Source organism: Aspergillus chevalieri, chromosome 1, assembly GCF_016861735.1.
Source record: "Aspergillus chevalieri M1 DNA, chromosome 1, nearly complete sequence".
In the NCBI taxonomy this organism is placed as follows: Eukaryota; Fungi; Ascomycota; class Eurotiomycetes; order Eurotiales; family Aspergillaceae; genus Aspergillus; species Aspergillus chevalieri.
Genome location: NC_057362.1, coordinates 842,087 through 855,774, shown reverse-complemented (window position 1 = coordinate 855,774; position 13,688 = coordinate 842,087). Strand labels below are relative to the sequence as shown.

General features: G+C 49.6%; 5 protein-coding genes across 5 annotated transcripts; 1 reads left to right on the top strand and 4 right to left on the bottom strand.

The window, feature by feature from the left end:
* Positions 1 to 208: 208 nt before the first annotated feature.
* ACHE_10296S (guanine nucleotide exchange factor VPS9) lies at positions 209 to 2,620 on the bottom strand (the record flags this gene model as incomplete). Its single annotated transcript, XM_043277697.1, has 4 exons — positions 209 to 254; positions 310 to 1,117; positions 1,173 to 1,250; positions 1,300 to 2,620. The coding sequence occupies 4 exons, from the start codon at positions 2,618 to 2,620 to the stop codon at positions 209 to 211; spliced, it is 2,253 nt and encodes a 750-aa protein (XP_043131416.1).
* Positions 2,621 to 2,924: 304 nt separating this feature from the next.
* On the top strand, positions 2,925 to 4,695 carry ACHE_10295A (asparagine synthetase domain-containing protein; the record flags this gene model as incomplete). The annotated part of the gene is made up of 2 exons (XM_043277686.1): positions 2,925 to 3,614; positions 3,664 to 4,695. The coding sequence occupies 2 exons, from the start codon at positions 2,925 to 2,927 to the stop codon at positions 4,693 to 4,695; spliced, it is 1,722 nt and encodes a 573-aa protein (XP_043131415.1).
* Positions 4,696 to 6,839: 2,144 nt separating this feature from the next.
* cpcA (amino acid starvation-responsive transcription factor GCN4) lies at positions 6,840 to 7,607 on the bottom strand (the record flags this gene model as incomplete). Its single annotated transcript, XM_043277675.1, has 1 exon — positions 6,840 to 7,607. One exon carries the CDS (start codon positions 7,605 to 7,607, stop codon positions 6,840 to 6,842), a length of 768 nt encoding a protein of 255 aa, XP_043131414.1.
* A 328-nt stretch (positions 7,608 to 7,935) lies between these two features.
* Positions 7,936 to 8,124, bottom strand: ACHE_10293S (uncharacterized protein; the record flags this gene model as incomplete). The annotated part of the gene is made up of 1 exon (XM_043277664.1): positions 7,936 to 8,124. One exon carries the CDS (start codon positions 8,122 to 8,124, stop codon positions 7,936 to 7,938), a length of 189 nt encoding a protein of 62 aa, XP_043131413.1.
* Positions 8,125 to 9,921: 1,797 nt separating this feature from the next.
* Positions 9,922 to 11,839, bottom strand: ACHE_10292S (uncharacterized protein; the record flags this gene model as incomplete). The annotated part of the gene is made up of 5 exons (XM_043277653.1): positions 9,922 to 10,631; positions 10,685 to 10,996; positions 11,047 to 11,248; positions 11,300 to 11,498; positions 11,559 to 11,839. The coding sequence occupies 5 exons, from the start codon at positions 11,837 to 11,839 to the stop codon at positions 9,922 to 9,924; spliced, it is 1,704 nt and encodes a 567-aa protein (XP_043131412.1).
* Positions 11,840 to 13,688: the final 1,849 nt, after the last annotated feature.

Sequence of the window (13,688 nt, the reverse complement as noted above, 5' to 3'; positions counted from 1 at the left end):
GCTAGTACTTAGCGAGACCTAGCTGCGGAATATGATTGGTTGTATAGTGACCCCCTTGCTCATTCAGAATGTAAAGCGTTTGCAGTGTTTGTCTGTTACTAAAAGCGGAAGCATTCGATGTCCTGTACTAGAGCTACGCTAGCTACCATGAGCCTTAAAACACAGTATATACTCGAAAGTAAAAAAAGTACACCTAAATTAGCAATATCTACTCAGCGCTCAAAGCAAGGCATGCATCGACAGCCAAACCAACCCTGTATACCGTCAGCTGCTTACCCTATCTGGTTGACTATTAACGGATCTACTTACCTCCCCTGCTTTATCTTCACCACATCATCAATGACTTCCCGGTCAAGATTAGGGAACATGTTCGACAGTGTTTCTACTACATCATTGTGCTCTACACGCTGTATCTGCCGCGCTTGTGCATCTTCTGCACTGGCTTGACGCGCTGCCGCATCCTGTGCATCTAATACTCGTTCAAGCTGCTGCTGTTCCCGTGGTCCCTCACCTGACCATCGTTCCTCAGTACTGTGACGAGGAGGTTGGTACACGTTAGGAGAAAGTCGCGGAGGTGCCGGAGACAAAGGTGATGCGCCAGACGGCGAGTGTCGATCTTGCGGCGAATCCGGCTCATCTGAGAACATTCTTCCGATTGTTGATAATGGCTTCTGGATGGTTCGCAGCAACCCGGCGACCGGCGCCGTGTCTTCATCGCTGGACTGTTCTCTTCGCCACGTGTTCCGCTGGCCTTCACCAGAACTCCGCGCTGATCCTTGGGGACTGCCCGAACGCTCTGCTGCTTTCTGCTCCATGGTCTCAGTTTGACGGTTCTGTTCAGCAATGGCGGACACGGCAGCTTCGACATTCTGCTCAAAATCTTCGTCGCTCACTGTCAAACTCGTCCGATCAAGTGTTTCAATGAACTGAATGGCTCCAGACAATGAAGACAAATAGTAGCCCGCTTCTCCCCCAAGTTTTTCTTGGTTGCGGAAACGAAGAATGTACTGGATGTTAGAAACCAAATGCTCAGGATTGGCTCGTAACACCACGAAAATCAGCAGCGGCACAAAAGAATCAGCCGAAGTATCCCCTTTTTTGGAATTTCTTAGTAGACCTAAAATCCATATCAGTCTGGTGTGCAATCATAATCCAGAGCCCTTTCCACTTACCAAAAATAACCTTGCAGCAATTCAAAATGCAAATTACTTTATCGCGCGGCGCCCGGTACCCGTTGATCTTCAAGAGCTCTGCTCTATGTTAGATATACATACCGCAGTCTGCAAAAAGTATACTCACCTTGCTGCGCTAAATTGAGGAATCGACGGCCATGGTTATTCACTGGCGCAATATCTAGATGCTCTTCCCGTACCCAACTATAGATCTTCATCTTTTGTGCAAGGACGTCATCCCGCTCGATATCTTCCTGGTGCTGACCTCGTCTCCACGGTCCATGAAGCCGTTCAAGTTCTCTCCGCTTACTTCTACTGGCGCTTCGCGGAATCGACGGCGGCTGCGGGATAGCCGGGGAGAAAGTTTGCGAGTATAATCGATTCATCACAAGCTTCTCCATTCCTTCCTTGGCGTTATCAAATTCATTATCCGAAACGTCTCGCCAAACCTCACACATGGCCATCTTGTTCGTGATAAATGTCAAAAAGTCGCTGATTATCTTAACCTGCTCATGGACCATCCATTGCCTCTTTCCAAACTCGTGGAGGAATGAGCGCAGGAACTTGGCAACAGGGTCTGCAGTACGATGGCGTAATTGCTCCAGGAATCGATGAAAGTCGAATCTTTTTTCAGGCTCGGGTGGCGGAGGCGCTGTAGAACTCGAGGACCGCCGGCTCAACATATCGTCATCATGTATATGCGGGTTGCTGGGGGCGCGTGCGGGCTGCTTCTCGGACGAAGAGGATGCCATTCCAGCCGGGTCAGGGGTGGCAGCGACTTCGACTTTCTTCTTGTGGTCCAAGCTCGACTGCCGGGGTGGATAAGTACCAAAAAACTGTTCAGCAAGTTCCAACCGTGGCGACATCAACTGCTCCTGGCCACCCTGAAACTGACCCATAATGCTCTGGATTTCGGGCTGGGAGGAGTCGTGTTCCCGGCTATATTCGGCACTTGGTGTTCCCTTGTTATCAACTATCTGTCCCCCAGGAACATCCGGTAGCTCCTTTTCATTCCATTCCAAAGATGGGTCGATTGGTGACTGCGGGGGATGCGTGGGTCTGCTGGAACTGGCCGGGTTGAGGTAAACTTCGTCCTTAGCCGGTGGCGGAGGAGGAGCATCGCTGGACGACGATGGCCGATCTTCGGGTATATCAGTCGACACTGACAACCCCTTCAATTTCTCCGGCAGCGATTCATTACGTGACGGTGTAGCGGGCGGAGCCTTCATGGTAGGTGCAGCAGCCGTTTCTGGCTCGTGCAGAGCTGCTGACTTCATTCTGGTCTCCTGTACGTTCTCCTTTTCTGCAGCCGTGGTCTCCGTCGCAGGTTCCTGACCGGTCGGTTCAGTCACCTGCTGCGGTCCTTCAGTCCCTTCATTGGGAGGAGTCGGGTGAGCATCCCCCTGTCCAGTGAGACTCGGGGAAGCTGGCGGTTGGGTGGTAGACATAAGCTATCTGCATGCGATTCTCAACGGTAAATCAGTGAATGAGGAGCGCGGTTCAAACGGGGACTTGGAGCATCATGAGTTGTAATTCAAAGTCGATCAGTAAGCTCTGCTGCAAATGCCAGACAGAGGAAAGAGTTGTTGTTGTTCATTTCGTCCTCGAGAATAATCGACGAAACGCCGCGGCGGGCATCACGGGGGACCCACTTCGTACGGGACTGGGATCATCATTATCCCGGATAAAGCCGATAGAACACTACGGTTGCCCCGAAAGATATAATTCCTGTACTCAAATACGTCAGTGTCAATGTGTGGGATTTTCTTCTCCTTAAGCACGTCGGGACCCGTGCTTCCAACTGAGGAGACAGGCGACTTGTTACGGCAACGAGGACCAGACAGTTTCCGAGTCCACATTGTCCAACGGGATGTCCGAATCAATGACTTCAAAGATGATGACCAAATCTTGAAAACCGTTCCTGCTTGTTTGACATTCGTTTCGACTGTCTTGTCTTTAAGGGGCGACCATGTCCACGCTCAACCCCTGGTTGGTAAAGAAAGCCAGTCCGTGCTTTGCTGGAACGGGGAGGCGTGGAAAATAGCCGGAGAACCTATTCAGGGCAATGATACTGAATTGATCTTTCAGCTGTTTTTGCAGGCTGCTAAGCCATCGTCTGCAACTGGGGATGCCGTACAACGGCTTGCGGATCTGATCAGTAGCATATCAGGCCCTTTCTCATTCGTGTTTTACGATGCCATCAACTCCAAGTTGTTCTTTAGCAGGGATTGTCTAGGGAGGCGATCACTCTTACATGGTACCGATGAGAATGGAAGCTTAAAGGTTTGCAGTCTGTGCGATAGCACGTCTTCAACTGTTTTCGAAGAAGTTGATACAAATGGGGTGTACATGCTTGATCTTGCAGCTCCTGTTACGACTACGACGTATAACATCCAAATCCTACCTTGGTCGAATGATAAAGATTCACCAGCAAACCATCTTGTACGTGATTTCTCTAGTACTGGTGGGAAGTAGTACTGACAGAGTGTAGAAAAACCCAATCCCACAAATGAATAAATCCATCCCCAACGGCAATCCCAGCTTAACCATAGAATCAAACGTCGTCAACGAACTTGAGCAACAACTCCACCAATCCCTCGAGTTCAGGATAAAACACGTTCCAGATCAAGGCCAAGGTCCAGAAGCAACAAAAGTGGCCGTACTATTCTCCGGCGGCCTCGACTGCACACTCCTCGCCAGACTCTCGCACGAGATTCTACCAAGCAATGAAACGATCGACCTCCTCAACGTCGCCTTCGAAAATCCCCGCGTTGTAGCAGCAGCCGCAAGAAGCAAAGAAGCCTCTACGGAATCAGTCTACGAGAGCTGTCCGGACCGCATGACTGGCCGATCAGCATTCGCAGAATTACAAAAAGTCTGTCCAGGTCGTAAATGGCGACTTGTTGCAGTTGACGTACCCTACACAGAGACCATCTCTCATCGAGACCGCATAAAACTCCTCATGAGACCACACAATACTGAAATGGACCTTTCAATCGCTTGTGCATTATACTTTGCGTCCAGGGGACAAGGAACGGTTTACGAAGGCGAAACATCATTCTCCTACACAACACCAGCGCGTGTTTTACTCTCAGGACTCGGCGCAGACGAACTATTCGCCGGATACGGCAGACACGGGGTCGCGTTCAACCGCGACAGCTATCAAGGCTTGATCGACGAAGTCTATCTAGACGTCAGCCGTCTTGGAAAACGGAATCTCGGGCGCGACGATCGAATCCTATGCACTTGGGGCCGCGAAGCACGGTATCCATTTCTGGATGAGGTGTTTGTGTCGTGGGTTTTGCAAACTCCGATATGGGAGAAATGCGGGTTTGGGATGGCGGATTCTGAGATTCCGGAATCAGAGAAGGGACTTGATGCGGAGAAGAAGGCACTCCGGTTGCTTGCTCTTAAGCTTGGTATGGAGAAGGTCTCGCGGGAGAAAAAGCGGGCTATCCAGTTCGGGTCTAGGACGGCTAAGATGGAGAATGGCCGTACAAAGGGGACGGATGCGCTAAGCTAGCCCTTATTCATATTGAATATATTGATTGTGTGTTAATAAAAGCTTGCTTTAGGTAGTTGGAGAGAGGAAAAGAGGCTCTGCAGGCGAGGTTCGTTCGATATGGGCCTTTTTATGGGATCAAAACCCCTGATATCAAGCCGAGGCTTTCATCCTTATAACCAACATTCGGGCCCTACGAATGAGTTTTACGAGCAACAGAATCCGAAACAACTCATTATTCAGTCGCATATCTAGAAGAGCAGCTGGTTGGAACAACTTAAGGAGAGCCTTCAAAGCAACCTCAGCAACAATGGTTCCAAGGCCTTGCATATGAACACAGACTTCGAATTTCATATTCTCCAGAATAACTTTGATAGCTCCTTATAATAAAGACCATCCAGAATAGTTTGGCAGGGGACAGGTGTCGCCCATGTTAAGACTCCAGTCGATCCATTCTCTGTTCTCGGCTTGCTTATAATGAAAATAGGTAATGAGGCACCTGTGTTTCGGCCGATTCGCGTTTTCAAGACAGCTAGCTGTATTTGATCAATGCTATCGCTGACTGTGATGTATCAAAGGAAAAATAGTGTTGTACTTGGAATTAAATAAAACAGATAGTTGCCAAACGAGGCAATTGCGACACCGCGGAAGGTACCTTGTGCTCTTATGACTGAACTGCTACAATTAACGAAATGATAAATGCATAAACTTAAATGTAGACGTAAATGCAGACACCAAGAATAAACATTTGCTTAGCGATTTTACCATTCATTCTTTCCGAAACTCGTCTGTAAACCCATCTCGTTGCCAGCGCCACAACTTTCCTCTTCACCAGAAGAAGGCATGTTCGCCTCTAGAAGCTCGCAGTGTGAATCCACTTCGGCACGCACGTCCTCGCAAAACCCCGGCCTATTCTCGCAATTGCCTTTTCTCCAATATGTAGGGTGACCCCCCTTCCCAACCCCCGACTTTCTGAGTTCGCCACCTTTCCTCACAAATGAGTCCTGGGCGTGCAGATCATGCTGTCGGCTGATAGCTGAATTGACACCATTTTGCAGTTGAGTACCAGTATAGAGACTCATTGCTACTTTTGGATGAATTCTGTCTGTTTTTAAATAATCTTGGGATCGCTTTTCAAATTCAATGGACTTGTCCATGTTGCTTGCCGTTGAATAAAAGTCTAGTCTTGCGCATGTATAATGCATTGTTAGAGGAGAAGGATATGATTTAGTAGTTATAGCTCGAGTTTGACAAGTTCGCTAAAGGTGAGTAAGCGATGCGAAGAGCAGAGTTAACGTTGTCAAGAGCACTGAAAATGAAGTGAAGGAAGGAGGTCCTCCGATTAGGGCCACCCAAGACCCATTAATCGAAAGTAGAAAGCGGTAAACCCCAGCAGAATGCGCTGGCCCCTTGGATAGATCCTTTCTCTTCAGCTTTCTCTACCTTATTTACAACCAGTACGATGCAAATGTAACGTACGAACCAGCGATGATGACAACGAATCAGATACTTCCGAAACCTGCTCTCTGTCCCATCTTCCACATTGTTTATCATTGGTTCTTGCTGCCTTCGGCTTCGTTCATTGGCCTCTTTCACGCTGCAATTTTTGGTTGTTAGAAGGAGAGGTATGGATTCGGTTGTTAGTCAGGGAATGGATGGTGAATGGTGCATTACGGAAGAGAAGGGGGTTGGTCTATGACGGGCGAAAAGGCAAGTCTGAGCTGGTAGTGTCAGATAGTGTCCTCCGTACTCTACATTGACTAGAATGCAAGGAATAAACTACTGTGGGCCATCATCTACTTGTATGAGTTTTATGGATGTAGCAAATAGAAAGTAGCGAATGGTTCAATTTGACAATCTGGTAGCAATAACGAGCAAAAAATATTAAGCACGACCACGAGTCAATCGTACTACAACCGCAAAATAGTTGTAGGAGACGTCAGAACCGATCGGCCAACACGCAAACAATATAGAACGAAACAAAAAAAAAAAAACAAAACTCGATAAGAAACTTTTAACCGCCAGAACTAACAATTATGTCTGACGTACAGTGACCCAGGGCTCAAGGCTCCGCTCACCGCTAAAAACCACATAATCAACAGACCGAAAAGAAAACAGCATGCTAATACAGCGGAGATATAGGACTAAAAAGCAACAAAACCAATTCATGCGTTGTTCTGCGCAAGGGTCTTCCAGTATGCCTCACGCTTCTGCGACTCCTCAAGAGATTTCTCAAGCTCGGCAATTCGGCGCTCCAACTCGTCCTGTCGCTGCAACTTGCGAGCACGAGACTTACGAGCGGCTTCGGTATTTCGGGCACGCTTCACTGCAACTGGGTCATTCGAGTCATACTTGATGACAGGCAAAGGCTTGCGTTGACGAGCATTGACACCAGCGACAGACGAAGGCTTGGCAGAAGACGCGCGCGAAGGAGAAGGGGAAGGAGCAGCTTGAGGTGCCGGCGACGAGGGAGCCTTGACCACAGGAGATGGAGGAATGGGGGGAAGCGAAGCCTTGGGGGGAGGCATGGCCGTGGCGACCTCCATGGCAGTAGAGTCAAACGCAGCTGAGAAGGCATCTGTGTCATTGGTTGGGAAAAGGGGATCCCACTGCTCGTGGCCTGCCGGGAATTCCAACTCTGTGAACATGGGAGAGGTGTCTTGGCTGAAGTATCCGGGCGACTCGAAGGAAGGCGGTGTGCTCAAATCCGTGAAAGTAGCCGACGGTGGGGCCGAAGCATCCATCATCAGATCCTTGGGCGAGATAGTGCCCAAGGGAGCACTCGCTGTCGAGTCGGGAATCGACCCTAAACCCGCAGTAGAGAATTGCTGAGAAAGCATAGTGGTGTCTAAGTCGTCCCCGAAGGGATGCGACGGGATATCATTAAAGAAGTCAGACATTTTCAGGCCTTGGGCGAGATTAGGCTGCGACATGAGACGACGACGCTGGTAGTTATGGAGCTGTAGCTGTTTTCGCTGTAGCTGTTTCTGGTACTGGTAGTTCCAAGCGGAATAACGACCGGAACCGTTGAAATGTGGAATGGAAGGGCGAGGCAAATTAAAAGGCACAGAAGCGGCGTGATAACGCGAAGCGTACTTCTGAAAGGAAGGATTGGAGCGATTAAACGATGAAGACAATGAAGACTGAGGAAACCCAGTTGACTGCGGAAGGGGCCTGGTCACTGATTGACGGGGCTGCTGCTGAAGCTGACGAAGACGATTCTGCTGGGACTGGGCCAGGAAAGGTTCCAAGGCTGAGGGTTTATGGGTTGTAATTGCTGGACCAGACGCGCGCGAAGGCGTTGTCGTTGGCACGGGCGCGGGTGTTGCTGGAAAGAGCACAAAGTCCTCCTGAAGGGAGTTGTTGTTGTTGTTGTTGTTGTTGTTGTTGTTGTCGTTGGATTCTAGTTTGGGAGCCTGAGGCTGCGGGGAATGGGGTGAGGGAAGCCATGGTTGCTGGTTGGTATCCGTGATGAACGACGTAAAGTCGAACGTAGAGGTGCTGTTGTTGGAAGAACTTGAGCTACTCGAATCGAGGCTAAAGTTCAGAGGCCCTGGGACAGGAGACTCTGAGGTAGGAATAGAAGAGGCACGAGGCTGAATCGACGAAGTCCGTGAAGGATTAATGGTGTCTGTCTCGAAGGAGAAAGACGGGCTCTCAGAAATTGAAGAGCTTAGTAGGAGTTCATTTTGACGGTAATCAAAGTCAGACAGTGGAAGCTCTAGATTATGAATGGTGAAGTTGAAGAGAAAAAATCAATATAAGAAGGTGGTAGTTGATAGTGTAGAGAAGAATTGTGTGAGAATTGAAGCGAGGAGAAAAACGAAGAAAAAAAAAAGCGACCAGGCAGCGAGAGGGGGAAATCAGGCATTCTTAAACTGCCCGTGTCCCGTGCGCCCGTGCTCCACTTTGGCCAATTAGAGGCTGCACTGCCCCGGCTATTCGGGCTAGTCCAGATCTGGACTAGTCTGGTACGTGCTCAGCGACACCAACTGTGACTCACACCTTTTGCGCCTTGTAATTGGCCAATTCCGCACTTCCCCTAAGTTGTACATACGAGGTACTTACGCGGGAAATTGCGTTGCGCACCAAGTATCGAAAGTATCAGTCTGCACGGGTCAATAAGGCCATAGTAATGGAATCGAAGCCATTGACCTATCAGAAGCAAAAAGAATAGAAAAAAAACTAGGCATCACAGCGACAGTTCGTACGGCGCATTCTACGTCAACACACAAGGCAGCCACCGGCTAAGCCTCCCGTCATGCATCTAGTCCACGATCCTTTCCTAATTCATTCCCCGCTTGAGCCTCGCCGCGGCTGAACCCTTTTTTCTTTTAGAATTTTCAACAGTCCATGTCGTCAAAAGGGCGTACTCCGTTGACACGTTAACACTTGTACTACTTCGTCGGACTCCCGATCGAGTTAGCCCCGACCGCTGCAAATCCCGCGGGTGTCCGGCGTCATGGTGTTATCACCAGTTCCCCTCGGCTATTCTCGCTGATGTTCACATGACTTGAAGTTTGGTGATCCCGATCGACCACACTGGCAATGCGGCTCTTTCGCTTACTGCAGTACTCCGTATTCATGAATTGAGTAGAACACAGGTAGAACAAGAATAAGAATACTCTATTAATTATTACCTACTGGAGATTATACATGGACGGACCAAGGCCAGCCCAACATTAACAGCGGTACTAACGATAATCGCGGTCAATCTGAAAGGAGACATCCAAACACGACTGCACCCGCTTCTTCCCCCCCTCCATAGGGTATCAACGCAAAAAGCAATCCAATAGCAACAAGAGAAGAATTAACAAAACAACAAGCAGCCAACAACGCGTCACATGGTATCAATCTAGTCTGCGCACAACGGGAGCACACACCGAAGAGGCCGTGTCCGAGTATCGTTGCGAGGGGATATCATAAAGGAATGGAAAAAACTGGCTTCGACAAACAGAAAAGAGATGTCAAAGCAGCATTGGGTATCATTGACGCTGCGCTCCATGGTGAGGGTATATCCAGAGAGAACATGCGCCAGTGCGAAAATCCAATAAAACAAACATGAACCCTTTTTTTTTTTTTCTGATTTTGTGCTTTTCTCTCGTTCTCACTCTTGATCGTTTTCGAAATTATGCAAAACAGCTTCGTAGAATGCAAACTTCAACTCACGGTCGAGGCACTAAGGGGCAAGTAGGGTTGATCCCACCATCGCTCGAATTCCACGACGCGCCTCGGACGATTGGCAGTTCATGCGGCAGCCTGGACGGGGGTGGAAGAGGTGACGTTGTTGGTCTTGGACTCCTCAGCGGGAGCCTCAGCGGGCTTAGCCTCCTCCTGAGCGGGCTTCTCCTCAACGGGAGCATCCTTGGAGACAGGCTCGGGCTTCTCCTCAGCCCTGGTCTCGGAGTCAGCAGGAGTCTCCTCCTTCTGGTTGTCCAACTTCACGGCCTTGCTGGGCTTGCGAAAGAGACCACCGAGCTTGTTGCCCTTCTTGCCCTCAGCATCCTCAGTGTCGGAGGACTCAGCCTTCTTCTTGCCGAAGTTGCCGAAGAAAGAGGTGCGGCGCTTGTCCTTGGGTGTCTCGACGGGAGACTGGGCGGCAGAGGCGTCCTTGGCGGCCTCACCGTCAGCGGGAGCGGTCACGCTCTCAGGTTCGATGGGCCTGCCAGCAGCACCCTCGACAGGGTTGTCGAGCTGGGGAGCGGTGCTGGCGACCGAGGTCTCAGCGGGGGCAGCGGCCTCCTTCTCAGTCTTCTCCTGAGAGGGGCTGCTAACCTTCTGGAAGAAGTTGCCGAACAAGGAAGCGCGCTTGGACTTCTCAGCCTTCTTATCCTTCTTCTCTTCTTTGTCGTCCTTCTTCTCCTCCTTGGGCTCTTCCTTCTTTTCTTCCTTGGGCTCTTCCTTCTGCTCAGCCTTGTTCTCCTCCTTGTTCTCAACAGTCTCGGCAGCAGGAGCAGCTATAACCAGTTAGCTTCATGATGGTTCGTGGTTTTTAGTACGGAGTACTCACCCTCAGCAGGAGTCTCAGTAGCCTGAGCAGATTCAGCGGGAGCCTCGGTGTTAGCCTCAGCCTTGGCCTCCTCAGGCTTCTCTTCCTTCTTCTCCTCAGTCTCTTCCTTCTTGCCAAGGAGAGAACCGAACAGGCTGGCGCGCTTGCGAGACTGAGAGCGGCTCTTGGCGGACTTGTCCTTGTTCTCCTTGTTCTCTTTGTTTTCAGGTGTCTCCTCAGCAGCAGCGGCCTCTTCCGGCTTGGCCTCCTCCTTCTTAGCCTCCTCCTTGTTCTCAGTGGGTTTCTTAGCGGCTTCAGCGCCAGCAGGCTTGGCTGGAAGTTGTTAGCTTCGAATCACTTAGGGCCCAGAAATTGACACTTACTCAGCTTCTCAAGTTCAGCCTTGTAACCCTCGCTGCTGGTAATAGCCTCCTTCTCCGACTTGGCGTCGGCGATCTTGGCCGCAAGAGCGGCGACCCAGCTGTCACGCTCAACGGCGTTGGCGGCCTGGAAAGTGTGCTTGGTACCGTTAACCTTGAAGAGGAACTCGGTGGAACCCTCCTTGGTCAGGTCAGTGGCATCGGCCTGTTCTTGTTAATTTCATTCAACGAAACAATATTCATGTGGAGTGCATACCAAGCTGAAGATACCAGCGGGGGTGGCCTTGTCCTCAGCGCGCTTGGTGAGGAACAGCAGACCCTTACCGGTCTGGCTAGCCCAGGCGGCGATGGGGTTAGCAACAGCGGGCTTCTCGTGCTGCTGGAAGACAGTGAGCTGTTTAGCCTCAACAGCGTCATCTTGGAAGTAGAAGAAGCGCTTGGAGAAACGGAGACCCCTGTTCTTTGTTAGTTCTTGTTCTTCAAGTTCTGGGAATCTGGGAATCCTAGAAACTCACTTAACGAGACCCGGGGCCTTGTAGCCGAGCTGGCCCTCGGTGGCAGGAGTCACCTCATCCTTCTTGTTCTCGTCCTTGGGCTCCTCAGCAGGCTTGTCGGCGTTGTCAGCGGCCGGAGCAGCAGCAGCCTCGGTGTTTTCCTGAGGAGTTTCCTCCTTGGGAGCTTCGGGCTGCGCAGGGGTCTCGGTAGCGGGAGTCGACTCAGCGGGCGCAGGCGTGGTCTCGGTGGCAGGAGCAGCCGCGGGGGTCTCCTGGACGGTCTTCTGGGCTTCAGCCGACATGGTGGTGAAGATTAGGCGTTATTATAAAACGGTATGATTAAAGAGAAATATAGTATAGGGAAGAATCTCGAATCAAAACGTTCGAGAAAAAAAGGGAAAAGTAAAAGGGTATCGTTTAAGGGGTATCTCAACAGAAATGAAACAAAGAGACTCTTTTCTTCACAAACAAAGAAAGAGTTAACTCTCGGGTATCACGACGAAGTGGAAGGAGAAGCGAAGTTGGAAGTTAGCGACAGGAAGGAAGAAAGGTGAAGAAAAGAAAAAGATGGGAAGAGGGAAAAAAAAAAAAAAAAGGGAGGGAAAAAGGCGAGGGCGGGCACTGGCGACAGAAAAAAAAAAGGTAGTTAGACCCGAAGAGGAAAGGAGCGACGTGTAAGGTTGGGTTTTTTTTATTTGGTCAGGGGCTCAGGAGTCAGTAGTAGTATAGCTGTGGATCGATACAGAATAGAGTAATAATACTATATAGAGGACAATACCAGAGTAGTAGAACACTTTTAGAGTCATCAGCTACATACTTCATTGCTATAATATATATTCCCAGTTTTTCAAGTATTCGCATACTATACAGAGTGCATCTGTATGGAAGTAAGTCATCCCTCCGACCACCTGACAGCAGCCTGTAGCTCATCACCCGCTGATTGGCCACCCGACCCATCAGCGGTCCTGCAGATAACGGCTATGGGTCTGTAACACAATACAAGAATGTACTCCGTACACTACAGGATTCATCTCCGTAATAGGAGACTGTTCTCTATTGACCATTGTAAGTGCTCACCGAAGATGCACTTGTAGTCCTGACTATGCCGACTAGAATCATGGTTCAGTGGACACTCGAGCCGCCCGATGTCCTTGTTCCATGGGACTGTTCACCTGCTAGTCAGACCGACCAATATCCGACTTGCTCCTTCCCTTTTCACATGACAGCTGTTCTTACCAGTACCGTATTTTACAGGGGTCTGAAACAGGGGTCTGGTTGGCCAGCCCTACACCTGACCTAATCAGGTGATCCATCACCTGATATGGGTCTTATTTATAGACTACTTTACAGTCAAAGTACCCTTGAGAGCAACTGTCTGAGTCGTGTCTCGATTATTATGTATTCTAACCACGAGTCAAGTGTAGGACTGCACTACTTGTACGGAGGACAAGTACAGTACCTACAATGCTTAGGGAAAGTTCAATAAAATTGGTCACATAACGCCCCGTCGATCCCTCGCGCTGCTTCTTGGCATCCCTTTTATTAGTCTCGCGAGTCTATCTCGGAAATTTTTACTTGATTTCCCCTATCCTTTTGACTACTTGTCCTCCGGTCTCCCCCCCCCCCCCCCCCTCCGCTAAATCAATCATGCAAGTGCTAGTCTCCATAGTAATAGTAACATTAATATTAATCTACTCGGAGCAAGTCACAGATAGAGCACCGAGACAGAGATTAAGATGTTCATTTTCCTCCCCGTGCGGTCTATCTTTATATAAGCGTATGGGTACTGTATGATAAATTCGACGCTAAGGATAAACTTTGACTAGCCCGAAACAGAAACGATGGACTTGTCTCGTTCCGACCACGGAACCAGCGCCAAGAAATCTAGAAATGACTCTACAACTTGGATACGGCTTCTGGTAGTCGTTATTAGTAGAAGACAGGATAGTTATACAACTGTAATAGTTAAATAGTACCGAGTAGTGTGTTATAGAGTGCAATAACAGCAGAATTACAGCTTTGACATCTACAGCCGGTGTATCGCGCCATGCAAATACACTGTAAAGTACCCCTCCGATGATCCTGAGGGGTCATCTGTCACTTAACCTCGTCACATCATAACGCATCACATCGCTCTCATATCTGCCTGTC